The sequence below is a fragment of the Phalangium opilio genome, unplaced genomic scaffold (genome assembly GCF_054372755.1).
Source record: "Phalangium opilio isolate 3A_F unplaced genomic scaffold, DU_Popi_V2 ptg000209l_1, whole genome shotgun sequence".
Classification (NCBI taxonomy): Eukaryota; Metazoa; Arthropoda; class Arachnida; order Opiliones; family Phalangiidae; genus Phalangium; species Phalangium opilio.
The window spans coordinates 7,377,133-7,400,756 of NW_028324217.1; the positions used below are offsets into that span (position 1 = coordinate 7,377,133).

The following is a 23,624-nucleotide window of genomic DNA, read 5'->3' on the forward strand; positions in this document are numbered from 1 at the left end:
AAATTTGTTTTAATTTACCGTAATGAATACTGGAGAAAAATCGATAAAAATAGTCTAACTTGTAAATTGTAATACAGAACTCTTACATAGCGCAGGCGCCAAAGAGCGAGATGGAAGGCAGAGTTTTACCCCCGTGTCTTCCCCTCTTAAATAGATGCAAAACTGTGTATTGCAAGTGTGGGGATTTTCAGATTTTGATAATTTAGGGTGAGATTTCGGGATTTTACGTTAAGATTTCGGCATTTCTAGATTTTAATGTGAGATTTCGGGATTTTAGGTGAAGATTTCGGGATTTCGAGATTTTTGAGAGAGATTTTAAATAGATTTCAAACGAACTGTACGGGATTTTGACAAACGTCCGACCCCTCGGGCATACCCGTCCGTTCACCCAAAGCAATACCCAAAGTTTAAAGGCTGACATTCGGTAAGAAATAAATATTTTTAAATTATATGATGAATTTAAATATTTTTGAATTATATGATCAATTTAAATATTTTTAAATTATATAATCAATTTAAATATTTTTAAATTATATGATCAATTCAAATATTTTTAAATTATATGATCAATTTAAATATTTTTAAATTATATGATCAATTTAAATATTTTTAAATTATATGATCAATTTAATTATTTTTAAATAATATTACCAATATAAATATTATTATTGGATTATCAAAGTGTCAATTTCAATTAATATCGTAAAATTTTAAACACTTCATTAAACATTTCTCTTTCTTAGTACGTATAATAAGAGAAATAATTTTTAAAAAATTAAACATTTTATCTTCTAGAAAGTTACATATATCAAATATTTGAAATTTGGAGGGGGGGGCTTAATCTAGGCAAACTATTTGAAGGTTATCATAGGAAATAGGTGTAGACCTTCATAACTATCCGAAAATTTGTGTCAACGTGAAATTATTCGTATTTTAAAGAAATAGAAACTTTTATTGATAAAGAGTACGGAACCTAGTTATTGACTATGAGACAATTGTCGACGAAAGAATTTCACTCGTCTTAAGTTTAGTTTTCGTTTGATTTTAGTCCCCACTACTGTTTGATATTGAAATTCATCTCTTCAAAGATGAAATTTAGCGAACTTATCATTATAATTTTTATACACTATATTGCTACAGAATTTTAGCACTTTTTTGGTAGGGTTTACGAATTATTTTGAGCGGGCTAACTTTGAAATTTGGGGGGGGGGGGGCTATACCCCCAAAAAAGGCCTAGCGACGCCACTGCCTAAATTCTAAACGTTCCTACGCGCCTGCCTAAAAGCAATGAAACTATGATAGATCAAAGCCGCTCAATAGGGAGCTAACAGTTCTGACCCTGAAACGTCACACCCTTCTATCTCTTACTGGAGTTTCATCCCCCCTAACGGTTGGCAACAGTATTCTAGGCGCAAAAATGCCAACCTGAGTGACGTCAGACTATCTCTTCCCCCTAGCCAGTTGTTAGCTCCCTATGGGTATAGTTATCGCCTAGCTCTCTGTGTTTTGCTTCTGAAAACAACGAAAGTCCCTAATCCGCTTACAATTATGTCTGTACATAAAGACCAAATATATTAATCAAAAATGTCTTGATTAGAATCAAGTCCTAAAAAGTATCGATAAGACTGAGGTTATCACTTGTCTGAAGGATCAGATATTAATTTTTCTTTTTAATTGAAACTTAAAGGCATGCTTAAGAAAAAAACAACGTTCCATTACCGTTTTCCGTTGAAATAACTTATTTTACAGGTAATCAATTTCAAAAATTTACTTATCTCGGGTTTTCGGGCACAATTCCATTCCCCCAAAACATTTTATCATTACATTAATTACTTTTGAGAGAGTACGTGTATGACATTGAGTTTTAAAAGGTTCCCTCATTTGTGCCCGGTATGCTTCGCAGTGGATACGTTTTAAAACAATGGCGGAAAATTAAGTAGGGACAGTTAGATTTTTACTCGTGGTTATGCAAAATGATGTAATGTCTAGTGTACTTCAGTCAACAGTCATACTGTTCATTCTCATAGCTCAGGACATGATTAATGCTGCTCACTATTTCTCTCTCTAGTTTCAAACAATGGTTAGAGACCATTCAGTGCCACAGGTCGCACATGAATATATTTCAACTACAGTTTACATCAATTCTCCGTGGTCGTACTATTAGAGGGTTAAGCACTAATTTGTTCAGAACATGTCTCGAAAGTGTGCTTGTTGTAAGTTTTTAAAGCAGTGTTGCCAATGTGTGGGTAATTTCCCACATCGTGGGAGATTTAGGTTTGGTTTTAGGCTCTGTGGGGAAAAAGTAATATTTTTCCGAAATCAATCAAATGTCGGAATTTTCCTGTTCAAGGGTTAATAGTGCAAAATTTTCAAAAATGCACTAATTTTAACTGCACAGTTAAAATTAGTGCATTTTCGAAAATTTTATCCGGTTTAATAATTTCAAGCGACATTTTGAAATAAATTCGGTGATTTTAAGTTTGGCACTGAAAAAAAAGAAAGCATATTTTGAGAATTTTAAAGCTTTATAGCATTTGTACATATTGTCAAAGCCATGCGGAGTGATATTCCATATTAAACTTAGTATGATAAAATAGTCCAGATAAATATGACTGTAAAAAAGGGGGTGTGGGAAATGCGGCAAATTTTTAAAATGGAAGTGGGAACATCCACTTTCTAACATTAGCAACACTGATTTGAAGGTTTTGGTCATGGCTAAACAGACCGCTCATTCAGTTTTTTATTGTTTTAAAGCTTATTTTGACACGTTATCTCTCAAAAGTAATTAATGTAATGATAAAATGTTTTGGGGGAATGGAATTGTGCCCGAAAACCCGAGATAAGTAAATTTTTGAAATTGATTACCTGTAAAATAAGTTATTTCAACGGAAAACGGTAATGGAACGTTGTTTTTTTCTTAAGCATGCCTTTAAGTTTCAATTAAAAAGAAAAATTAATATCTGATCCTTCAGACAAGTGATAACCTCAGTCTTATCGATACTTTTTAGGACTTGATTCTAATCAAGACATTTTTGATTAATATCTGCTCCTTCAGTCTTCATTTTAATTAAGATTGTTAAGAAACTGTTTTACATTTTCAAAATCTACACTAAGCAGAAACATATAAAAAGGGGACCGTAACTTTAGCTCAATCAGTCATTTATTTATAATGATACTCCAAAAAATAAAAACGTAACTCATTGAAAGTTTGTATTCTTATTGTAATTAACATAATACAATTTTTTACAACCCTTTATTGAAACGCGAGGCGCTCCCCTAAAAATTCCACAAATAGGACCAAATTGACAGTTTTACACAATTTTTTAAAACGCTGATTTATGTCTGTTTAACCTTTAGCTCAAACTTTTCATAAGCCCAATATGAAATTCGGATATCCTTAAAACTTCTCAAAGACGATCCGAGATTATCAATTTCGAACTTTTTTTGTAGCATTAACTAACGTCTGTTTGATATTAAGCTTATAAACCTTAAACACAAAATAGTCAGGGCAATGCCGACTCAGTTTATAAGGGCTACCCTAAAAGTCCACAAAGGTGATCCAAGATTGTTAATAAATACGCCTAAAAAGTGCCCTCTTCAAAATATGTAGCCGGGGAAAAGAGAGCGTGATCGAGTGGGCTATGCTAGTGGGTATTTTGGTAGTAAGTAACGGGGGTTGGGACTCCAGGCATAGCCCGCTCCATCACGCACTCGACAACGCAAAGCAACTCGCGCCAGCGTGGGAAATAAGGCGGTAACACAGGGCAAATGACGAGTTTAAAAATTGCCTGGTACAGTTCAAAAATTAAATCGGAGGGGGGTCAGTGGTCCACGAGACTACTAAAAAATTCAAGGGTAACCAGAGTCCACACATTAAAATTCTAATATTTTAATTATCCACTTCCTTAGCTTAGCAGACGACGTGCTCTGGCCAATTAGCCTATTCACTTTAAGGGCCGCGCATGAGAAGTTGCAATGTTTGGGGGCATGAGTTATAGCGCTTCTATGGAGTTAAACGTGTAAACTAAACTACGATGGACGTATGGGAGACCTTTTGAAATTCAATATTAAAATAAAATGCCTAGTATTTAAAACTGAGATAGTACAATTAAAACCATGTTAAGAAATAAAGTGTTTAAGTTCTAATGGAAACGGTGCATTGATACTAGTAGGTTAAACTCACTAAGCCTCGGCGACGGTATGGGATCATCGGCGATGACCGCCGATGCCGTGCCGAAAGTGCTGCGTATAACACGCTCGTAAGCCTTGGCGCCCAATTTAGTGAGTAGAATTTCATTAAATTCCCTAATTTTACGTCTATCAATTGAATTCGATAAAATTTCACCTCGGAAGTTCAATTAATACTTTTACAACAAGTAATAAAACACTGTTTTATAAAAATAAACTCGAATGCGTAGCAAATAATATACATATGCACTGTTCATTTAATTTCTAATATTTGTCTACTATTCTCAATTTCTCATGTCAAAATTCAAATCATTCCGTCCGTACCACAAAAGCCTAAGGCTTGCATGTACGTTGCTAGTCCAAATAAATAAATAAATAAAAGGAATGGTTAAAAGTACTGCACTGCACCCAAACATTCTTTCTACGCATGCTCACCTCTCGAAATTTCCCCCCCTGTTCACCCCCGCTCTACCGGTGAAAAGGTCTATTGTCACGGACTAGTTTATTTATTCCAAGTCAGGAGGGCTCTGGCCTAATGTCCAGTTTAAAAAAATCCTTATTTCCCACCCTGACTCGCGCTATAGCGCAAGCAGCTTGCGACATGGATATATGTTCTGAACTCAATGCTTGCGACGTGTTGCGCGTGATCGAGTAGGCTATGGTCCGGTCAAAAGAAATCTTCAGTTCAGCGTTGCAAATAAGGCGGTGGCACAGGGAAAATGACCAGTTTAAAAATTAAATCGAAGGGTGAGCAGTGGTCCACAGGACCACTAAGGAAATTCTAGGGTAACCAGGGTCCAGACATTATCTCAACTATTTTAATTACCCACTTCTTTAGTTTAGCAGACGCCGCGCCCTGGTCAATGGTCATGGACCAGTTCATTTATTCCTGGGCAGGGGGTCGCTGGCCCAATGTCTAGTTTTAAAAAAATCCCTATTTCCCACCCTGATTCAGTTGGGAGTCCTGGAGCTCCTAAAGTCCAGAGATGCATATGACAAGGATTCATTTCTCATAAGCGAGAATGGCCAACTCTGTTGTGTAAAGAGACAGCCTGGCAGCCTGGTATTTTTTTACTTCTAAGTCAGCTGGGTTTTCACCTTTAAAAGTTAATACAGCCCTTTGAATTTAAATAATTAGAAATGAGAAATGTTATTAAATGAATAAATCTATACGGTTGCAGTTGTGTCGAAATGAGAGCAATTAAATATGTGTCTTTCATATTTAGCTCTGATAATTTCAGAAAATTAATAAAAAGTAGTGTTATGTATTTAACCAGAATTTATTTTATTGAAATTTATTAATAATTATTTAATTAAAAAAAATTGTAATACTATTTTATGTTTTAAATTTTACAAATAAAATTCAAAACAGTAAACATAGGGCAAAGGTTATATTGTAATATAATTAGCCCGTGGGATTGATTTTAGCTATATCGCAATTAGAGCTCGACATTTTCTATCCATTATCCACAAATTAGTAATTAATTTGAATGAAAATAGGTGGATATCTTTTATTAATCGGGAAATAATGCACACACTTTACATTTAAATTTTAGAAGTTAATTTATTATTTACTTTGTGTATATAATATTCAGCATTAATTTCACTAAGGAAATAAACTAATTACCTACGAGGAATTAACTAGTATATATGTTTAAAATTATAATTTAATCGTTTCAAAACTAATATGGTTTTGAACCGGTCTTTGTAATTTAGTTATTAAAATTTTTGATTGTCGATTGGTCAATATTGAAAATTAACCAATGGTGGAACTAATTTTTTTTAAACTCAATGAAACTGAAATATGAATGAATAATCTACTGAAAGAGGTATCAACCTATTATTTTTTTTCAAAAGAAGGTCAATAAGGATTAGATGGCTTGCTGCTTCAAACAAGATTTTTAACCATGAAGGGAATATTTTGTTAATTTTAGTCAAATTTAGATATTCGGTAATCGAGTTGATATGAATAAAGCCCTTTTTGCTCATGTCTATTTTAAACTTTAATCACAGATTTCGCTTACCATTTCACAAGCATAATAAACACTACTGAAGGGCGCAAATCTATCTGCGATCGGTAATGGTGACCAATATAGCAATTTGCCCAATTAATCAGTTAGAACTTCATTTGCACATTTCTATTCGTTAATTTGAAATGTTGCGAGAAATTTGAATGGAATATAAGTAGATATCTCTTTCAGAAGATAATTTTTGATGTTGATATTTAAGATTCATTGAGTTAAAAAAATTGGTATTGGTATTTCAAGTAAGCTTAGATATCAACATCGGTGAATTTACGATATGGGCTTATGATGTTAGTCTGTTTATAAGATTAAGTCGTTACTTTAAGTGTCACTAGACAGTATCTACCTCCAAAATCGAGAGTTAGTAACTTTATAACCATCTCCTAGTCAGAGGATATCCGAGGGTCAATTTCTTATATCATTGACTGACAAGGCTCACTATAGCTTGGTCAACTTTTGGCAAGGCCTAATACCGTTTTTGCATGACTGTCGCCGTCAAATTCCTTTTAAAGCATAGATCATTAGATCATATAGTATCCACCCTTGATTTTCATTACGCAACACACGTTGGATTCGTAAACCTCGACGTGCACCACGATTAGAAGCATTAAAATGCAAAAACAACACACTGACCGCATACATTTTTGGTAAATAACAGAGTCACTACAGCTGTTTTCGGGGGAATCGGGGCTGAACGAGCGACCGAGAGGGCGTAGAAGAAAAAGCCTCCGGCGGCCGGTCTCTTAAAGGGGGTAGTTTCGAGGGAACGAAATTCAAATGCAAGGCGCGTCCCTTCAACAAAAAACATTGAATTCGTTAATACGGACGTTTTAGGCAATTATAATATTGAAATTTTATACAATTAAGTAATATTTAAGAAAACTAAGCACTACTTTCAAAGTCTAAACTTTAAAAACACGACGATACGAGAAGGCGAAGTAACAACAAGAGGTAAACATTTTTATAAATGGCAAAAATTAAAGGTAAGCCAAGGCTTAGCGCAATTTCACCGCCTTAAAGAAAGTGCCAAGTTTAGAAATAGATTGTGGGACAATAAAAAGGTGGAAAACTATGAAATTAGGCTTATATTAAAGCTTGAAACCTACTTTATATTATATTTAAAATCCATCCATGAGCAAATCCTCAAAAAATATGAAAATGGCAACGAAAAAGGACCCACTCTCAAATTTTTTTCCCCTTAAAAAAATGGCGGCCACAAACGGGGTAATTTGTCACGGCGGCAATATTAAAGCAGTCTTATCTCACTATCGATAGGCCATTTCAACCAAAAGGCATTAAGAAAAAACAATCGGATTATTATGACGCAACTATACGTAAAAAAAGGCCAATATTGGTCGCGCTGATATTTACCAATGAAACAGCGTATCCATGCTAAAATATCGCAGATTGGGGTAGTTTTTAAAATTTAAAATTAAACATACTTAAAATTAATTTTTCTCAAAAACCTTAAAAATGGTCCTAGAAAAAGGTTTAAATTTTGATATAAAACCGTTCCCAAACGTAACAAACGAATATTTCATTTCAAAAGGGTGGCCACAAAATGGCTAAATTTGAAAAAAACTCCATGTTATTTCTATGGGAAAATTTAACTTTTTCACCAAAAGGGCTGATTAATTTTATGGAAATGAAAACCACCCTTAGCAACTTTATTTTTTATACAATAAACTAATGGGTGGATCTTCTTGAAATTTTAACCACATATTGAGGGCCCGAATTGTAGTTCTGTGGAATTTTTTCAAAGCAGTTAATACGATACAAAAAAAGTTATAACCAATCAAAAAACCATCCTTATACATTAAAGTCGGTATGAGGTCTTATCTAAGAGAGCTATCGCTCTCCTAGAATACAGGGTGTTTCTGATAAGTCTGGCATATATTAAATGGGAAGTGGGGCAAATTTGCGGTATCGTTCGGCAGTCATTATAAAATATTCAACGTTTTAAAGCTCAAGTTTCGAAAACTTCAGAGTCATTTAATAAGTCTTCAACTAAATATTATAAGATTTATTTTAATTTCAACAGAAAAATAGCTCTGCAAATAATATTTGACTCGAAAACTACACTAAGCCTTGGCTTGGTATAAGAAGCTGAGCGTGCTGCCGTAGCCGCCGGGGGCCGGGCCTGCTGTAGCCGCGAGAACAGAAACAATTCCTCGTAAAAAAGAGATACACGGGATTTTAAATAATCCAAGCAAAAGCTACCCAGATTGATGATAAGATCTTCGTGCCTTACTCCCAAATAATCACACTTTCACAGTGTCTTTCCATAACCTATGACCACTTTGAATTACTGTATATTTTATTCATTCAAACAACTGATTATTAGAGTTTTTAATGCTTATCTGAAAACTGAATACACATTTTATAAGACGAATAGTTTTGACAAAAAAAACTAAGAATGTTTCTGCATTTTAAAAATATTCAAGAATATTTGAAAAATATTTGAAAGTTACAGTCAGAATAAATGTTTTTAAATGCAATCAAAACTTTTGAAAATAAGATATTTAAAAAAGTGAACTATGTTTTTAACTTTAAACATAAGAAAAAATATATTTATTTTAATATGATTTTTGAACGTATTGAAAGGTTTTGATAATACCATTTAAAATAATTAACATTAGTAATTATTTAAAAAAATTAACATTAAGATAAAGAAAAATAGTAAGAAGGCAATGCTGGAATATGTTTGTTATGGCGAATAATATGATCTGTTTTCAGTGTCCTTATTCGTTAAGAATGTTGAGCCTAAACATTTCCAAGACGCTTTTGAGTAGTCTCTTGCACATGTTTGGATCCAGTTGTTGGTAGAAGTCAGAAGCCATTACATCATCCCAATGAGCAGCCATAAATTTCAGGGCTTCCCTTTTCAAATAGCTTATGTCCAACATTTCCGCTGACTGAAGTATGTAAAGCACATTTTGCACAGTAATATTACGCGCTAAGTTCTCCACACACATGGCTTTCAAATCGGGTAGAAGACAGATCTGCGAGGCTCTCAATAATCCAAAGCGATTGTCGTCAATGTTGGGCGGAGTTTGTCCAGTGTAGAGGAAATGCAACAAGTCCTTGACAACTGGGGCTTCAAGTACTTCGGTCCAGTCGACTAAATTGCTTCGTCTTCCCCTGATGTTATTGACGAACATGTTCTTGAAGTACAATGAATGTGACGCCAAGACGAACTTGTGACAAGGAAATTCCTGGCCTCGCGTTTTTATGACGACGTCTGTTAGGATTCCCTCGTCCAGCAAGGTCTTCTGCCTTTCGAGAAACTTATTCGCGTCGCACGGCGCAAAACGGACAACGATATCCATTTGGTTACAAGTAATCGAATTACCGATTATGAGGGTGAAGTGAAAGTTATTGAAAAATGGTTCCTCCATGTATCCCTTGCGGATGAACACTCTCTCGTTTCCATTAACCAAAACATCCATGTCGCAATAGCATTTTTCGTAACCCACGTTGTCATCGCCTACGGTACCGCTGACATTCAGGAAATAAAATCCAGCTACTCCAATACAGGAACTACTTATACTCCAGGCGTGAATTGTCTCATTTCCATATTGATCATGCGCTGCAACATCTAGGAACCATTGGCCATTTACTAGTTGTCTCCCATGATACCTTTGCTCTTTCATCTTGAAAATTATTCGGTTTGCCATTGCTGCATTAATTGCCATAATTCAATCTTAATACGCGACTTCGATCGAATATTTCTAACCGCTTTTAGTGGAATGGAAAACACGCGTATGGTTCACGCCAACCATTCAAGTTCAATGTGAAAGTCAAACTGACGAGCCAGCTACAAAAATATTCCCCTGTACGATTGTTTTTCTCTTGGCGTGGGAACATGGCCGTTTTGAAATTCTCTTTACAGCTACCAAGGCAAGAGCTAGGAGAGGTTAGGGTCAAGAAGGTATATCTAGTTTACTAGGGAGAAGGTCTAAGATGCCTAAGTATTCGCGCACCATAGTCCCAGTCACCCTTTAAAAATACAAGGGGGGACGTAAAAGGAGGCCGGGCTATTTCGCCTCTCCTCAGTCGGAAAATACGTAATTTTCGTCATCCGCGTTGCGCTGACATGAGTTTTCAAGAGCCAATGAGATGCTGGTTGTAATTTAGAGGCGGGGATTAACTCCGGACCTACGTTTGGACTGGAAATAAAGCTAGAAATGTGGCGAATTTATAACTTCTCCCTAGTAAACTAGATATCACTTCTTTTTAGGGTCTAGTATATGCGGTTTCAACCGGCTTTCATTGGATCGTAAAAGTTAGATTGTATTTTCTTAAATTTCTGGTCTGTCTACGTCACCCAAAACAGTGCCCAAAGTATAATGGCTGACACTCGATAACAAATAAATATTATTAAATTATATATATTTAAATAATTTTAAATTGTATTATCAATATAAATATTATTACTCAATTATTCTAACCGTTCTCCATTTCTACTAGCCCAGTATAGAGCCCCTCCCTTCAACACTTAACGGAAAGTTTAAATTATCATATTGGCTCACTTAAACTACGTTTTGATCGGGTTGCTGACGGGGACGGCGAGAAATACCTAATTCCTTTTTATCTCTGTCGCTATGACCCGCCTCTTCTTTCATACCCCCCCCTTCCCGAGGCAGGGGTCCAGGACTTTGACGCGCGCCCAGATTACTCTGTTCTCTATTTCTGCTTCTAAAATTACATCTATCCCTGATCGTTCATAAATCCTAAGAGTTTAATTTGGTTTCGGGTTGACGTAACCATTAAAATAATGCAACTCTTGATGCCTAATTTATTTTTCTCTTTTTCGTTTGTATAATTTGCCTGCTTATTGTCGTTACCATAAGTTCATAAGATATGTTGCATAATTTTGTCACTGGTTACTAAGAAGAGCTTGACGTAGGTCAAACGTCATAGTTTCTCTTATAACGATGCCAGGTGAGGCGCTGTCAAAGGCTTAGTAATCCAGACTTAATAGGAAGGTGGAAGTACTGCAATATTAACCACCGAGTGTAGGACTTCAATTCTCGCTTGTCGTTCTCGAACTAGCCCTCAGGAAGTCTCTACTGTCTCTAGCATTGCGAAGTATATAGGTAGTGTCCTACTTATGGAACAAATCTTATAAGCTTACGTTGCTGCTCAATATAGCTTAGTGGAGGGCGATGTAACGGTTATATCGTGTCACAGTCCCTTTTCGTGTGTGTCAATGCCCTTTATCGTTTTTCTTCACGTTTACTAGTGAATTGCCTTCAATGTCTTGTTAAATGCGACTGTGGTCTAGTCTGTGGATGATTCGGATTCCACCCCAACTGAAATTCAACCTTTTATTACATGGTTTAAAGCCTTAGTTCTTATATTTTGTTTCCTTGACCTTTACTCATTGTATCCTTTATGTTAAAATTAGTTAAGAGTGTAAGTTTTAGTTTTGGTTTCCCAAGATGGAGAGTTCGCTCTTGGTTGCCGATTCATGGAGGATGTATAAGAGAGGAGACTGGTTCTGGAAAGGGATGCAGTGGCGTGCGCCAGGCCCGGAAGTAAGAAAAATTTCCTATAGGACATGTGTCCTATGACCCCTCCTTTGACTAGAAAATTTATTGGACATAGTCCACTAGAGTGTGCAAAAATCCGCGTATCTCTAGTAGAACCAGAGTTATGAGCCTCGAAAGTTGGGTGTAATGCTATTCCTATGGAGTGGGGTATGTTTATGAACATTTTGCTTAATTACTCGGCCCCTGTTTGTCTTAATCTCAAGTCTTTAGTATGGTTGCATGGGGGGCAAATAGGACTATAAGTTATTCCGAAGGTATCCCCGTATCTCTAGTAGAACCACAGTTGTGAGCCTCCAAAGTATAGTGTAATGTTAATCCTATGGAGGGGTTGTTTGTTTACGTTTTGCTTAGTTACTCGGCCCCTGTTTGTCTTAATAGCAAGTCTTTAGTATGGTTCGATGGGGTCCAAATAAGACTATAACATACTCAAAGGACATCCCCGTATCTCCTTTGTTAAAATTTATTGGTCAAACTGCATGGCCAGTGACCCCCTTAGTTTTTAAAAATATTATGGGACATTTTAAAATGTTATTGGACAGTGTCCAGTTTCCTGTGTTTATTTTTGGACTGGGCGTGCCTGATTAGAGATGCCAGGCGGTAATTTACGATCTGTAAATTACCAGTAATTTCACAAATACCGAGTAAATTACTGATTTATACCTTACCGTAATTTTACAATGGCAATTTACCGGTGAATTACCGCGGTAATAGGCCTGTGAAAATATAAATTACCTATTGAACCGTAATTTTTGTTTTTCCAAAATTTTAAATGGCAATTTATCGGTAATTTACTCGGTAAATTACCGCTAATTTAACAAATACCGTGTAAATTACTGATTTATATCTTACCGTAATTTTACAATGGCAATTTACCGGTGAATTACCGCGGTAATAGGCCTGTGAAAATATAAATTACCTATTGAACCGTAATTTTTGTTTTTCCAAAATTTTAAATGGTAATTTATGGGTAATTTTCTTGGTAATGTACCATTTTTAAAAAGTACGATAATTTCACATCTCTAAGCCTGATAACAGGGTTCATACGAAATTTCCAAACCCAATTTCCCTGATATTTCCAGGTTTTCCAGAGTACTTCTTATAAATTTCCAGGTGCATTTTTTACATTCGAGGAGTGTTATAATTTCAAATAGGGTAATCAGACTATACCTAAAACCACATTTTATTTGGGCCCATGCCTTTGTGGTTGCCAGTAGCTTTGGTTACGAAATAAATATTATTTGTTTACCATTCTTTGTTAGGTAGGTAGGACCAAAATACAGAATTCCATACAATAGGGCTGATACTCACTCATACGCTCAATTTTTGTTGAATAAGTGACTAATTAATTTAGAAATAGTAAGCAAAAGTGACTAAATAGGGGCAAATTAAGTCGAATTAAGCTATAAAAAAGGGCCACTTGAAATGAAATGTTTTCAGAAATGACCGATTTAAAAGATATTTTGAAGGTCAGTGTCGTAATTTAACCCAATCTATGGTCTTAGATATTTCCAGTCAAAGGAAAGGTCACCTCATAAAAGGTCTACGGCGAAATTTAATTACAGAATTCAAAGCAACTGATGCCGTTTTAAATCAAAAACAAAACATTCATTTGAACTGGATTAATTTTAAATAATAAGTTAAACATTTGCTGAGCGAGCGAAGCGAGCTCAGAAGAAATATATTTCTCTCCACTGAGAGAACTAACATCGATTTTTTTCGTGCACGAAATTAGATTATAGGTCCCACTGAAGTGTATTTGTTTCAATTTATTTAATTTCCCTGATTTTTTGGAAAAAAAATTAATTTTCCCTGATTTTTCGAAGAAATTTTCATTTTCCCTGATATTTCCCTGATTTTTTTCCTCTACACGAATTTCCCTGATATTTCCAGGTTTTCCCTGTTTTCCATGTTCGTATGAACCCTGGATAAAGGCGCGCGTCCCGTGATCGTTGTTCGAAACGAGGAAAATTCAAAATATTTCCGCTTTGTTTTGCATGTGAAAACTATGAACGTCCAAAGCTACTCAAAGGGTATAAATAAAGTTTAATCTGCGTTTTGTTTGTAAAACAAAAGCCATAATGCTATGATAGTTCAAAGCCTCTCAAGGGGTATAGTTATCGCCTAGCTCTAGTCTCCAATCCGCTTAGAATTATGTCTGTACATAAAGACCAAATATATACAGGGTGTTTCTGATAAGTCTGGCATATATTAAATGGGGGGGGGGGCAAAATTGCGGTATCGTTCGGCAGTCGTTATTAAATATTCAACGTTTTAAAGCTCAAGTTTCGAAAATTTTCAAGTCGTTTAATAAGTCTTCAACTAAATTTTATAAGATTTATTTTATTTTCAATAGAAAAATAGCTCTATAAATAATATTAGACTCGTAAACTACACTAAGCCTTGGCTTGGTATCAGAAGCTGAGCGTGAACGGCCCATGCCGAGCCGTGAGATTAGAAAAACTTTCTCGTAAATGAAAACAGATACAAGCATTTTAAATAATCCTAGCAATAGCTCCCCAGATTGATGATAAGATCTTCGTGCCTTACTCCCAAATGATCACACTTTCACAGTGTCTTTTCATAATTTATGACCACTTTGGATAACTGTATATTTTATTCATTCAAACCACTGATTATTAGAGTTTCAAGAGCACATGCCTTTAATACTTCTCTGAGAACTGAATACATATATTTTTATAAGACGAATAGTTTTGACAAAAACTAAGTAAGAATGTTTTTGCATTTTAAAGATGTTCAAGAATTTTTGAAAGTTACAGTCAGAATAAATGAAATGCATTCAAAACTTTTGAAAATAAGGTATTTGAAAAGTGAATATGTTTTAAGCTTAAAACATAATAAGAAAATCATATTTATTTTAATATGAATTCCAAGTTTTGAAATGCATTGAAAGGTATTGAAAATAATTAACATAAGTAATTAATTAAAAAATGAGCATTAAGAAAAAAACAAAAAATAGTTAGAATCGGTTAGAATGCTGGAATGTGTTTATTATGGCGAATAATATGACTTGTATCAGTATTTTCACCATCCTTATTCGTTAAGAATGTTGAGCCTAAACATTTCCAAGACGCTTTTGAGTAGTCTCTTGCACATGTCTGGATTCAGTTGTTGGTAGATATCAGTAGCCATTACATCATCAAAATGAGCAGCCACAAATTTGAGGGCTTCTCTTTTCAAATAGCTTATGTTGAACATTTCCGCTGACTGAAGTATGTAAAGCACATTTTCCACAGTAATATTACGCGCTAAGTTCTCCACACACATGGCTTTCAAATCGGGTAGATGACAAATCTCCGAGGCTCTCAATAATTGCAACCGATGGTCGTCAATGTTGGGTGGCGTTTGTCCAGTGTACAGGAAATGTAACAAGTCCTTAACAACTGGGGCTTCGAATGTCCCGGTCCAGTCGACTAAATTACTTCTTCTCCCGCTGACGTTACTGACGAACATGTTCTTGAAGTACAATGAATGCGAGGCCAAGACGAACTTGTGGCAAGGAAATTCCTGGCCTCTGGTTTTTATGACGACGTCTGTTAGGATACCTTCGTCCAGCAACGTCTTCTGCCTTTCAAGAAACTTATTCGCGTCGCACGGCGCAAAATGGAAAACGATATCCATTTGGTTACAAATAATCGAATTACGGATTATGAGGGTGAAATGAAAGTTATTGAAAAATGGTTCTTTCATGTATCCCTTGCGGATGAACACTCTCTCGTTTCCATTAACCAAAACATCCATGTCGCAATAGCATTTTTCGTAACCCACGTTTTCATCACCTACGGTACCGCTGACATTCAGGAAATAAAATCCAGCTACTCCAATACAGGAACTACTTATACTCCAGGCGTGAATTGTCTCATTTCCAAATTGATCATGCGCTGCAACATCTAGGAACCATTGGCCATTTACTAGTTGTCTCCCATGATACCTTTGCTCTTTCATCTTGAAAATTATTCGGTTTGCCATTGCTGCATTAAATGCCTTAATTCAATCTTAATACGCGACTTCGATCGAATATTTCTAACCGCTTTTAGTGGAATGGAAAACACGCGTATGGTTCACGCCAAACGTTCAAGCTCAATGTGAAAGTAGAACCTCTTTGGTAGCACCAAGCACTGACTATAAAAATATTCGCCTGTATGAGTGTTTTTCTCTTGGCGTGGGAACGTGGCCGTTTTGAAGGTTGAAAGTGAATATGGCGTCACTGTTCTATCTCCTGATTGGTTGAATCTTGGGGATAAGGGGCGCTGTCGAATGCAAGACCTAGGAGAGGTTAGGGTCTAGTATATCCGGTTCACACGAGCTTTCATTGGATCGTCTACAGCTGCGAGCGGAAAGGGAAAAGTAAGATAGTATTTTCTGATTTTTTATGAATGTCTACGTCACCCAAAGTTTAAAGGCGGGAAAGCAGTAAGAAATAAATATTATTAAATTGTACTATCAATTTAAATATTATTAAATTGTACTATCAATTTAAATATTATTAAATTGTACTATCAATTTAAATATTATTAAATTGTACTATCAATTTAAATATTATTAAATCGTATTATCAATTTAAATATTATTAAATCGTATTATCAATTTAAATGTTTTTGAAATCGTATTATCAATTTAAATGTTTTTGAAATCGTATTATCAATTTAAATGTTTTTGAAATTGTATTATCAATTTAAATGTTTTTGAAATTGTATTATCAATTTAAATGTTTTTGAAATTGTATTATCAATTTAAATGTTTTTGAAATTGTATTATCAATTTAAATGTTTTTGAAATTGTATTATCAATTTAAATGTTTTTGAAATTGTATTATCAATTTAAATGTTTTTGAAATTGTATTATCAATTTAAATGTTTTTGAAATTGTATTATCAATTTAAATGTTTTTGAAATTGTATTATCAATTTAAATGTTTTTGAAATTGTATTATCAATTTAAATGTTTTTGAAATTGTATTATCAATTTAAATGTTTTTGAAATTGTATTATCAATTTAAATGTTTTTGAAATTGTATTATCAATTTAAATGTTTTTGAAATTGTATTATCAATTTAAATGTTTTTGAAATTGTATTATCAATTTAAATGTTTTTGAAATTGTATTATCAATTTAAATGTTTTTGAAATTGTATTATCAATTTAAATGTTTTTGAAATTGTATTATCAATTTAATTGTTTTTGAAATTGTATTATCAATTTAAATGTTTTTGAAATTGTATTATCAATTTAAATGTTTTTGAAATTGTATTATCAATTTAAATGTTTTTGAAATTGTATTATCAATTTAAATGTTTTTGAAATTGTATTATCAATTTAAATGTTTTTGAAATTGTATTATCAGTTTAAATGTTTTTGAAATTGTATTATCAATTTAAATGTTTTTGAAATTGTATTATCAATTTAAATGTTTTTGAAATTGTATTATCAATTTAAATGTTTTTGAAATTGTATTATCAGTTTAAATGTTTTTGAAATTGTATTATCAATTTAAATGTTTTTGAAATTGTATTATCAATTTAAATGTTTTTGAAATTGAATTATCAATTTAAATGTTTTTAAATTGTATTATCAATTCAAATGTTTTTAAATTGTATTATCAATTCAAATGTTTTTAAATTGTATTATCAATTTCGTAGCATTGACAAAACAACTTTAAGAAAAGGGATGAACCTCGTAAGTCCCGTATAGAGTAGTACTGAAAGGGGAGGAGCTACTAATATTTTTAGTCTAAATTGTATGGCCTGAGCTGACGACTTCCAATATGGTCGCCGAAACCGGGGTAAACGATAGGAGGATGTGACGTCACGAGAAAGTTCGTAGTAGCAGACTATAGCATCTACAATTTGAAATTTTATAGTCACGTGGACTACTCTCAGCCAGCCGCTCGAGCTGATCGAGACGCATGGGCCGGGGAGAGGCAAAGTGTACATCGAAGGCTAGCACGAAAAAAAACCAGACTCCATGCGCTCGTCCTACATACACATAAGTTAGCAAATATCCTTTCGACCGATAGTCCCATACTTATGGAAATTGTTATGGGTTTATGAAATTAGTCAACTTCTTATTATAGACTCTATACTATCAGGGATAGATTTAATTTTAGAAGTAGGAATGGAACACAGAGTTATGTGGGCGCGCGTCAAAGTCCATAACCCCCTTCCACGCGACGGAGGGGTATGAAAGAAGAGGCGGGTCATAGCGACAGAGGTAAAAAGGAATTACGTATTTTCCGCCCCCCAATAAGATAATTTAAAATTTTTGTTACGTGTTGGAGGGAGGGGCTCTGGGTGGTCTATGAGTCTGACTGAACTAAATACTAACCGTTCTCCATTCCTACTTCTAAAATTAAATCTATCCCTGATACTTTAGAGCGTGTCCATATTCGCAGTCCAAAGATACTTTATTATATTGACATAAAAACCGTAAGAAATATATATAAAATGCCACTTCAAAGATATTTTTCGTTTCGAAGACACGACTGGGGATGCTATAAGCATGGACAAAGCAATACTGAAGGACCGATGGCAGCCCTTAGAGCCCAATACTAAGCGACTAAACAACCAATGTTAAGCTTACTTCCCCCTTTTCAGCCCCAAAATGGAGGGGGGCTATGAAAAGTGCGGAGTCAAATCCCGTAAAAAGCTAGCGCCATCTAGACAAAATAAGACGTTAGCTGCTTCCCTCTTTAGAACGTTGATTCCCCCATATTCCCTCCCCCACTATCCCGTTTGCTACTATCTGCCGCTAGAAGGCGAATTAACAAGTATTTTTCAACTTTCATCCTCTGCCATCCGTCCTTCAGTATTGCTTTGTCCATGCTATAAGTAATGAAATTCTATGGTATAAAGAACTATCACAAAAAAGACAAATCTCTTGGGAGGCGGAAATAAAAATTATTTCCTTTAATCTTTTAGAAGGCGTGTTCGTGGTGGTATGGGTAATACGCTGGAAGCGGACTTAAATTGATGGATAAAGGTATTTATTTTTTAAGGGATACTTAACTGTTCATTATATCAGGAATAGATGTAGTTACTAGTTTTAGAAGCAGGAATGGAGAACAGATTAATGTGGGCGCGCGTCAAAGTCCCAGACCCTCTTCCACGGGACGGGACGGGGGGGTATGAAAGAAGAGGCGGGTCATAGCGACAGAGGTAAAAAGGAATTACGTATTTGTCGCCGTCCCCGTCAGCTAGTCATCAAAACGTAGTTTAAGCAGTGAGCCAATAAGATAATTTAAACTTTTCGTTACGTCTTGCAGGGAGGGGCTCTATACTGGGCTATTAGTCGGACTGAAGTAAATACTAACCGTTCTACATTCCTGCTTCTAAAATTACATCTATCCCTGATTATATACACCAATCTTAACTTGAAAACAGTGTCTCTTGTGGCAAAATGGTGATAGAATTTACATTTTCGACTCAAAATTGATTTCCCAAAGAACATCCCACTTAATTTATGGGAGACTTAACTGAAACACCCTGTATATTTGAGAGTCTATATAAAGGAGTTTGTTAGTTTGTATGTTCGTTCTTTATGTTCAGTCGCAATTCGTTACCGAATTTGACCAAACTACATGATTTATATCAGTAACACTAGGAAAAGGTTTTAGAAGTGATTTGGTTAGGCCTAAGTTCCTCAAAGTTGGGCTCGCCAACCCCAAGCCATTAAGGCTGTTGAGAACGTCCTGGTCTAGACCTGTAACATTATAGCTTTATAACAAAAACACCTAATTAAGCATCATATATTTTTAAATTGAAAGAGATAAGTTTTGTAAAAAAATATGATGATGGGACCAAAGATTATTTAGTGTCTATATTGACTGGAAACGTACGCTATACCTTGTTTCCAGATTGTTATCAATCGGTAGCTTAGCTCTATAGTTTTTTGTATTGTGATGGGAAATTCATAATAAGCAGACGGGGATAATAGAAGAAGGATGACACTCTGTATCCTCTTAATACTTTAGTTCTGTAACATGATTCTTCACAGGCTCATGCACCCTTTTCGTTTGCTCTAGTGCTTCAGATGGGTATTAAACTATCGCACAATGCTAGGGTGAATTCTATAACTGTTTGGTATTTACTAAATCCTCAGCAATCAATTAACCCACAAACCTTGATTGTCTTGACGCGAGACAAAAACACACAAGCGCATGCATGCGCCTTGGAAAATAGTTAAGCAGCGCTAATCGAGTAATGATGAGGGAACTATTTACATGGCGTATGTGATTCAGTTTAGAAACCTTGCTCCAAATGTTAATTCTGATGTTGCTAAGAATCGTGTTACAATTACCACACTTTGTGGTACACTTCCCTGGAAGAGAAGAATTATACACTACTGATAACACTTTATCCCATAGTGTTCAAAACATCACAGTTTTACTCGCAGTTTAATTACCCCACTTTGTGGTACACTTCCGTCGAAGAGAAGAATCATACACTACTGATAACACTTTATCCCATAGTGTTCAAAACATCACAGTTTTACTCGCAGTTTAATTACCCCACTTTGTGGTACACTTCCCTCGATGAGAAGAATTATACACTACTGATAACACTTTATCCCATAGTGTTCAAAACATCACAGTTTTATGCAATGTTGTCAGAGTTAAAATGGTTTAAGGCTATATAAGTATCCCTTTAGAGAAGCCAATCCCCAGTAATGCTGGGAAAACCACCTCTTTTGAAGTCTAGACATAATCGTTAAGTCTAAAAGTATGTCAGTAAATATAGTATCTCAATCAGACGGCCGATTTTCTTTTTTTTTTGTTCCAAAAAGGAAAAATAAAGTTTGGTTCAATTTCGTTCTCGTGCCCCGAAATAATTTCTTCTTCCTAGATGTCTCTTAAGACTGTGGGAGATTCTAAGTACTTGCTTGCGTGTCTTGTGTTATAATCCATGCTGTGTATCAATTTGAAGAGCCATTTACCAAAGACTTATGTATGTAGTTTAACAATCTGCATGAAATTTCCTATTCTTGTATTTATAACAGGGATAGATGTAATTTTAGAAGTTGGAATGGAGAACGGTTAGTATTTACTTCAGTCCGACTCATAGCCCCTCCCTCCAACACGTAACGAAAAGTATAAATTATCTTATTGGCTCACTTAAACTACGTTTTGACGACGTTTCTGACGGGGATGGCGAAAAATACGTAATTACTTTTTACCTCTGTCGCTATGACCCGCCTCTTCTTTCATACCCCTCCCCCCCGTCCCGGGGAAGGGGCTCCGGGACTTTGACGCGCGTCCACATTACTCTGTTCTCCATTCCTACTTCTATAATTAAATCTATCCCTGTTATAACTACCTAAACTATACCCGCCGTTACTCGCGTTTTAGTAAGGGAAAATATTCCGGTTTTACATACACCAGGGATAGATGTAATTTTAGAAGCAGGAATGGAGTACGGTTAGTATTTTCTTCAGTCCGACTCATAGCCCAGTATAGAGCCCCACCCTCCAACACGTAACGAAAATTTTAAATTATCTTATTGACTCACTTAAACGCTAGTAATGAGGAGCGTGCGGTTGAACAAAGTCTTAGCCCCTCCCCTTACCTTCAATCATACATTAGTATGAGGTCCATGGCCTCTTAAAGATTCCAAGTAGAAGAAATCTATTTATTGCTGTAAATACTTACGGATAATATTATAGGCTTATAATACTTATGAATAATATTATAGGCTTACAAAACTTATGAATAATATTATAGGCTTACAAAACTTATGAATAATATTATAGGCTTACAACTTTATCTCAGGAACGATTAGCTATACTTTAAAAGGCTTTTGATCCAACCGCTTCAAAAATAGACAAGAGGTCTTGAACGGGACACAGAATAGGCGGACGGATCGTGTCCGAAATTAATTGAATCGGGGGCTTAACTCGCTGTAAAACCCTTGGAAAATGTGATACTTGATTAAGTATCATTTTCTATTCTCCGATAGTGCCCCGGGGTTTGACTTCATTCTATAAGTACCAAATTGTGCCAGTTTTTCCAAGGGTTTCGAGTGTGTCACTTGAAAGTCGTAGTAAATTCAGGAAACAATGTTTTTAACTCATCCTTATAATTTAAAATCAATTGAAAGCTTAAGTGTAAAAGGGATGGTATTTTATGAATCTATAATAAGTCGCCATTTGTTAATTGATATAGTTTCAATGTCACACGTGGTACGCTTCTACCACAGCCATGGAAGCCCATATACAGGGTGTTCTATAAAGGGTGGTTGGACCAAAGTACAACGAGTTCTATGGGCGGTTTTGAGTCGAAATTGATCTTTGACAGTTTGCCCCAAGGGTTACCGTTTACAAGTTTTGATTGGAGGGTTATAGCTCAGACCATCTAACCCTTGGACAGGCAATTGAATAGGGAGCTAGGTTTGCTTAGAGCAACGCCTGACACTAGCGCTGTGGCGACGGATGTTGGAAGTTTTTCACCAAACCTCAGTAAAAAAGCACCATTTTGTTTAATCTGACTAAATTATTAAAGAGATTTGAATTACATTATATATTTATTTTTGCCTCTCTCTCATAGATTCATAATCGCGATCTATCAAGTTAGTTCTTGTAAATATCACTCTGGTATTGTTTATAAAGTCAGTTTAACATTAAGCCTTGGCTAAAAAATATCCCGAAGTATTACAGACGAAATTTTCTATACGGGACATTTGGTGATAAATTGCGGTCGGTAGACGCGTGAGGGCGCGTGCTACGCATTGCCATTTGTTAACGCTGGTTTAACGTGGCATTGCCTGTCCATGGGTTAGGTGGTCTGAGGTTATAGTGATAATCCCTTAATAAAAATAACATTGTGTTTCAGTTTCCTAATTAAATTTAAGGGGTCATCCCCAAACACTACTTTCATAACTTGTAAACGGTGCCCCTTGGGACAAACCCTCATGGAACATTTTTGACTCAAAATCGCCCTTAAATACACCCTTAATACTATTTGAACCACCTGTATAGATTATTTGATTGAAAAATGGAAACCATGGTAACCATATGAAGTATTCATTTATTTATTTTGTTGTTTATTTATTTAATTTGTATCCTAATATCCGGTTGAATAATTAGAGGGCAGAGAAAGATGCGCGCGCATACCTAATGTATTTGAGAAGAAAAGTTCAAAGAAACAAGTTAAATATTGAACTGGTTCACGTACCGTTTTCCTTGTACTTGATCATCCACTCGTTGAACTGGTTCAAGTATTTGGACTTTTTGGGCATGGCAAAACCGTACCCCGTCATGGCGTACCAAGAGCCAACTGTTAAAAGTCGGCATTCGTTGTCTTGACCCACTAAGTAGTCTAACACTGTGGCATCGTAAATGAAGGCATCCAGTTCACTGTCAAATATGATAAAAAAAAGTTAAATGTAAGGCTATCATACTCTTCGTAAGTATTGATCCGAAGGGCATTTGATGCAAGCACACGCACGTCATTAATAAAACGGTAGAGTCAAGGAGGGATATCTAGTTTACTAGGGAGAAGGTTAAGATGCCTAAGTATGGTCCCAGTCCCCCTTTCAAAATACAAGGGAGGGGGACGTAAAAAGAGACCGAGCTATTTCGCCTCTCCTCAGTCGGAAAATACGTAATTTTCGTCATTCGCGTCGCGTTGACGTGAGTTTTCAAAAACCAATGAGATGTTGGTTGTAATTTAGAGGCGGCGGGGATTAACTCCGGACCTACGTTTGGACTGGAGATAAAAGTGGAAATGTGGCGAATTTATATCTTCTCCCTAGTAAACTAGATATCGCTTCTTGGTAGAGTAGAGTCTCGTAGCTAATTTTTCGGAAATAGGAACGATCGCATACTACAGTATCTGTCTCTATATCTACTA

At 35.4% G+C, this 23,624-nt stretch overlaps 1 protein-coding gene and 1 long non-coding RNA gene across 2 annotated transcripts in view; both read right to left on the reverse strand.

The window, feature by feature from the left end:
- The window catches only part of LOC149618785 (glutamate receptor ionotropic, NMDA 2B-like), a 274,821-nt gene that overhangs the window by 18,093 nt on the left and 233,104 nt on the right, over positions 1-23,624 (reverse strand). Inside the window, exon 12 of the mRNA XM_089853956.1 lies at positions 22,947-23,128. Within this exon, the coding sequence (XP_089710082.1) occupies positions 22,947-23,128 (182 nt within the window). The remainder of the gene's footprint in view (positions 1-22,946; positions 23,129-23,624) is intronic.
- LOC149618787 (uncharacterized) lies at positions 5,450-8,074 on the reverse strand. The gene is made up of 2 exons (XR_016375511.1): positions 7,319-8,074; positions 5,450-7,004 (listed from the first exon to the last, which is right to left on the reverse strand). It is a non-coding gene; the product is annotated as an uncharacterized LOC149618787 (long non-coding RNA).